General features: G+C 46.8%; 2 protein-coding genes across 4 annotated transcripts in view; both read right to left on the bottom strand.

Moving 5' to 3' along the window:
• Positions 1-4,673, bottom strand: part of LOC113211805 (uncharacterized) — a 43,089-nt gene that overhangs the window by 5,728 nt on the left and 32,688 nt on the right. The window contains exons 2-3 of one of the 3 annotated variants that reach the window (XM_052269758.1): positions 3,218-3,397; positions 2,344-2,920 (exon numbers count right to left, since the gene is read on the bottom strand). The exons of 1 other annotated variant lie outside the window; for it this stretch is intronic. In XM_052269758.1, coding sequence (XP_052125718.1) covers positions 2,344-2,920; positions 3,218-3,390 — 750 coding nt within the window. In that variant the 5' untranslated portion in view covers positions 3,391-3,397. Of the gene's footprint in view, positions 1-2,304; positions 2,921-3,217; positions 3,398-4,673 lie in introns of all 3 variants that reach the window. One more of the 3 variants, XM_052269757.1, reaches the window with a different exon arrangement.
• Positions 190-2,297, bottom strand: LOC113211807 (uncharacterized). The gene is made up of 4 exons (XM_026430292.2): positions 1,532-2,297; positions 876-1,442; positions 575-799; positions 190-493 (listed from the first exon to the last, which is right to left on the bottom strand). Exons 1-4 carry the CDS (start codon positions 1,607-1,609, stop codon positions 374-376), a joined length of 990 nt encoding a protein of 329 aa, XP_026286077.1. The 5' UTR covers positions 1,610-2,297; the 3' UTR covers positions 190-373.

Genomic DNA, 4,673 nt, shown 5'->3' with positions numbered 1-4,673 from the left:
TAACAGAAACGCCGTTGACCGCACGCGGCGTGTCGCTTCAGGTCGTTTCATTATGCGCACGCGCTTTTATTTTTTTGAGCGTGCGCATAACATTTATTGAGTTGTGGACACGCGTCGTGTATTTTTGTTAAAATATTTACACGAAGCGTGTCTATAATCACTTCCTTCAAAAATACTATCTAGCTGACAACAAAACTAGAAGAAAGGAAATTCTTTACAAGATCTTTGAAAGTAACATTTAAAAAGATTGAAGTAACATTGAACCAGCACAAAAATAAGACTTAGACCGATCCTTACATAAGAAGGAATGTACTATTCAGAGCAAGTCTCAACATTATTGGAATAACAGGCTGAGGAAGTGATACCAATTTAACTAAGGATGCAACAGAGCAGCAATATAATTTCTCTTCAGAATTCCCTCTTCTCTTTCCTGTTGTGCCAACTGCTGATCAGTAACATCATCTGGTACCATATCAGGTTCATCCTCAAAGTCCTTAACATAGAAACAAAGAAAATCAAGTATGTAACTAGACGCAAATTGTGGTAGCATAACATACAAGTTTTTTGAATTTACCTCATATTGCTCTTCCAATATAATGAAATTGTGAAGCACCATGCATGCAACAATATGCATATTAGCATACTCGATACTCAAACTTGGAAAGAATTTCAATCTTCTCCACTTCTGCTTAAGAAGGGCAAATGCCCTCTCAATGGTAGCTCGGCAGCGAGAAAGGTGGTAATTATGAAAACGCTGGCGCTGTGTCAAATTCCCATAATCTCTGTACGGCACTAATAACTGCAAGAGAATGAGTTATTAAATGTGTGCTATAGAACAATAGTGAATACAAGGAACTGTGACGATCCCTACAAACCTTAGAGGATAGAGGATAAGCACCATCTCCAAGTATGTGTAAGTCGTCGGTTAAATCTAACCTTCTGAACAGCTGGATTCCAAGAGGGCTCCTCTGGAACATCCTGACATCACCCACAGCTCCAGGTTGACCCACAAAAATGTCACGGAAAAGCAGTCTGTGATCACACACAGCTTGTACCAGTACGGAGTAATCATGATGTCTATTAACATATCGCTGAGGCTGCTCCAATGGAGCAGTCATTCTGATATGCGTACCGTCAATACATCCAAGTACACTTGGGTATCCATACATATCGTAAAAATTTCTAGCAATTACTTGCTTTTCCCACCTTGAAGGCCACTGTATGTATTTCTGACGAAGGTCACAGAGGACTTTGATCATAGTGCGGTATTGGTTGTGAACTGAGCCACGTCCTTTCTTCCTAAATGTGACAGCAGTGGACCTAAAACTGTCCGGTGTAGCAAGTGCCCAAAGGGTCATCATGAGCGCCTCATCAATTGGCATACCTTGCCTTTGAAGGAGGCCATTGTCACTCATGTGGCGACCAACAACAACAACCAGAGACTGCAACAAATGACACATAGTTAATTCCAAACCCATAACAAAAAAGACCCAAAATACATGTATGACACATTAAATCATAAGAAAAATACCTCGAAGGGACCACGATCCATCCGAAAGTGTTGCTTAAATGTTGGGTCACCCAAACGCTTCCAATAAGCTATATTCATCTGGAATAATTCGTCATCTGCATCATCTGAAAACCAAGGGATGTAAAATTATTAAAAAATACTTGTCAGATATGTGGCACCTAACAGCCCATGAACCATTGAACCATTACTTCAATTACTTCAATCCACCAGTTGCCTTACCGTCGTCGTCCATAGCGCCGTTTGGACGTAAGTAATCTTCAGCCATTAACTCGTCCAACAATATCGCTCCAATAATACCCTCCAAATCCAAATCCATTTCAAACTAAGAATGTGGCCGACAATGGGAGTCACTGGAGTGTTTACTTTTGACTTGAAAACAACGACAGTAGCGCTCTCTATCGCCCCGCAGCGGTAGCGCGGCTTGCAAACCGCTGCAATCTTTCTAAAGCTCCATTCTTTTCAGCATGGCATGAAAGCGCCCATATTTTCACAGTATAATAATCCTCTTACTCTCCCCTTTCCGAAAATATGCGATTTCACCTATTAAATGATACTTTTGTTTGGTAGCCGTCGGCCGGACGGACGTACGGCCGGACGTACGTACGTACGACACTTATTTTGACGCGCCCCAAGGGCTTGTATTCCAGTTGCACTTCGCGCAGGTGCTTGGCGCCCCGGAGGAGCTTCGCAGCCGACGCCCCGGCAGCCTTGTGTTGACGTTTGGTCCCAACGGCGAGATTAAGGACCCTGAGCGTCTCGCAATTGGCCAAGACCTCCAGCCCGGGGATGGTGCAGCAGGTCAGCTCGCGCAGGTTCAGCACGCCGGCGAGCAAGGACGCAGTCGATTTGAAGGTCACTTCAGACGGCGACTTTCCTAGGTCAACGACCTCAAGGGTTGCGGCGTGACCGGACAGTATGAAGTTCGCGAACTGCTCCGAGACAGTGTTGGACAGAGTGTACTGGAAGAGCCGCAGGGACGACTCTAAAACGGTGCAGCCCATAACAGGGTTGGACCAATCTGGAGCGCATATTTCGAGAACCCTGAGTTCTTCCAAGCCGGGTGTTGACGCCATTGTCGCAATAAACGCGGGGGCGTCAGTTCCAGGGTTCAAGTCAAAGCGCAGGCGCCTTAGTCGGCCGAGAGATTCTTGCCTGGAGAGCACAGCTGCGGCCTGGTAAGCACTTGAGACACCAGAGCTGCTGTCTGGTCGGTGTCCCATACAGATTGAGAGCCTCAACTCTTCCACGGCACACCTCGTAGACGTGTAGGCTAGGCGGCAGCGTTGTGGGGGAAGGTCGAGCCCCAACTCCCGTAGACACGGCGCCAGGCGCAGCACTGGGCACACGCAGGGCATGGCGGGCGCGCGCGGGGCATGCAGCCCAGCCACCCTGGTTAAAAGAAATTGCCGAATTTCACCAGAGGTCTATCTGAAACTCGCCATGCACGTTAAAAACGACATCTTGGTCTCCAAGCAGGCGACCATCTCTTACGGAGAAAATACATGGAAATGTCTTGGTTTTTCCAAACCTGCTTGAAAACCAAAGACGATGTATTTATCGTGTAATGACAAGACCGACTACAGATTTTATTCAGTCCAATTTCAGACGAGAGTAAGGGCTTATTGAGGGCTGCGCCCGGCCTCTTACTTTCGTCTTAATCTCGTCTGAGAATGGGTAAATCGTTACCAGGGGAACAAGCCGTCGTGGAACGAAGTTTCGAGCTTCCGGTGGCGCCAGGCGTCTCGATCGAAGGCCAGCGCGCCGAGTCTCTTGCACACCAGCCGGCAGGCGAAGAGGTCCGGGACGTCCAGGTACTGCATTACTTTGAGCAGCAGGTCATCGGGAAGCAGCTCCATCATGACGCTCCTGCAAAAATCCGATGGAGAGAGCGCGGTGAGGTCGAGAAAAACACGAACGAGTAGGATTAGAGTAGGGGAGACCGGGGTCCCATGAGCCACTTTTTGTTTTTCGCACCTGTAGGCTTCAAATGGCGAGATATCTGAACTTTCTGAGGCGGGGCTGCCACTGTGGTTCATTACCCATCAAACAGCACCCATGCCGTATTTTAAGCACGACTCAGTTCGGCTTAATTTAAAAATACCTTGCAATGGCTCATGGGACCCCAGGCCCGGGGAGCCACCCGCATGGACCAATGATTTTTACGGTAATTCCGATGCAAAAATGGTATAAAATTAATTTTCATGTAGTTTAACGATTTAGATAAAAAATAGTTCTTGCAAACAGTTCATTTCTTTGTAGACTCGGCTGAGAAGATCCTTTTCTTTATTTTTGTGTATTTTCGAGTAAAGCAGTTCGGAAATATACAAAGATATACACAAGTAATTAATTCATTCATGACAACATTGGCAAGGTGTACCAAAACAATGGTGGACAAATGCGCAGCGATTTGTGTTGCACTAGGTAACACCAAAAGATAGTTTATGTATCAAACCCTTCACAACGGGGTGGCTCATGGGACCCCAGGTCCAAATGGCTCATGGGTCCCCGAGGTGCACATTTTCATTCAAAGTGATGGTGTACAGTTAGTTTTGGGATTAGCGCTTCGGGATCGGGCTCAAATTGACGGCCTAAGACTAGTTGACAACAGCAAAGCAAGACCGCAAACGAAAAGTATTAATAAATGGCCGAAAGCGACCATAGCCGTTACATGTGAAAATTTACTTTTCCTCAAAATGGGGGAATGTTCTTCTTTGACCTCAGCTCACGCCAGCGTAAGTGACACCCGGGCTACCACTCTCTGGCTACCAACAACATCTCTTGGGGGGAAGCCATCACTATTTTTTTCGCGGTCCTGCCACCTATAGTTTTCGAGATACAGGCAATGGCTCATGGGACCCCGGTCTCCCCTAAATGTGGCGGGGGAAGAGTAATTCCTGACCTACCCACTATCTGAGAAGTATGCACTTGGCGACACAAAACCCGCAGACCTTTCCCCGAGGGGTGCCCGACTGAGGTAATCAGGTGTACACAGAGTAGGTAATCCCTGGTAATCACCGGTAATCATTGGTAATCGCCGGTAATCCTTGGTAATCGCCGGTAATCCTTGGTAATCACCGGTAATCCCTAGTAATCGCCGGTAATCCTTGGTAATCACCGGTAATCCCTAGTAATCGCCGGTAAT

This window comes from Frankliniella occidentalis, unplaced genomic scaffold, assembly GCF_000697945.3.
Source record: "Frankliniella occidentalis isolate FOCC.00 unplaced genomic scaffold, Focc_3.1 Scaffold101, whole genome shotgun sequence".
Taxonomy (NCBI): domain Eukaryota; kingdom Metazoa; phylum Arthropoda; class Insecta; order Thysanoptera; family Thripidae; genus Frankliniella; species Frankliniella occidentalis.
This window is presented reverse-complemented; position numbering and strand designations above follow the sequence as displayed.

Coding starts and splice junctions, on each gene's coding strand:
- LOC113211807 (XM_026430292.2), bottom strand. CDS start 1,609: ATGAATATAGCTTATTGGAAGCGTTTGGGTGACCCAACATTTAAGCAA. Junction 1,443..1,531: donor TGGATCGTGGTCCCTTCGAG/GTATTTTTCTTA, acceptor CATTTGTTGCAG/TCTCTGGTTGTTGTTGTTGG. Junction 800..875: donor CTTATCCTCTATCCTCTAAG/GTTTGTAGGGAT, acceptor ATTCTCTTGCAG/TTATTAGTGCCGTACAGAGA.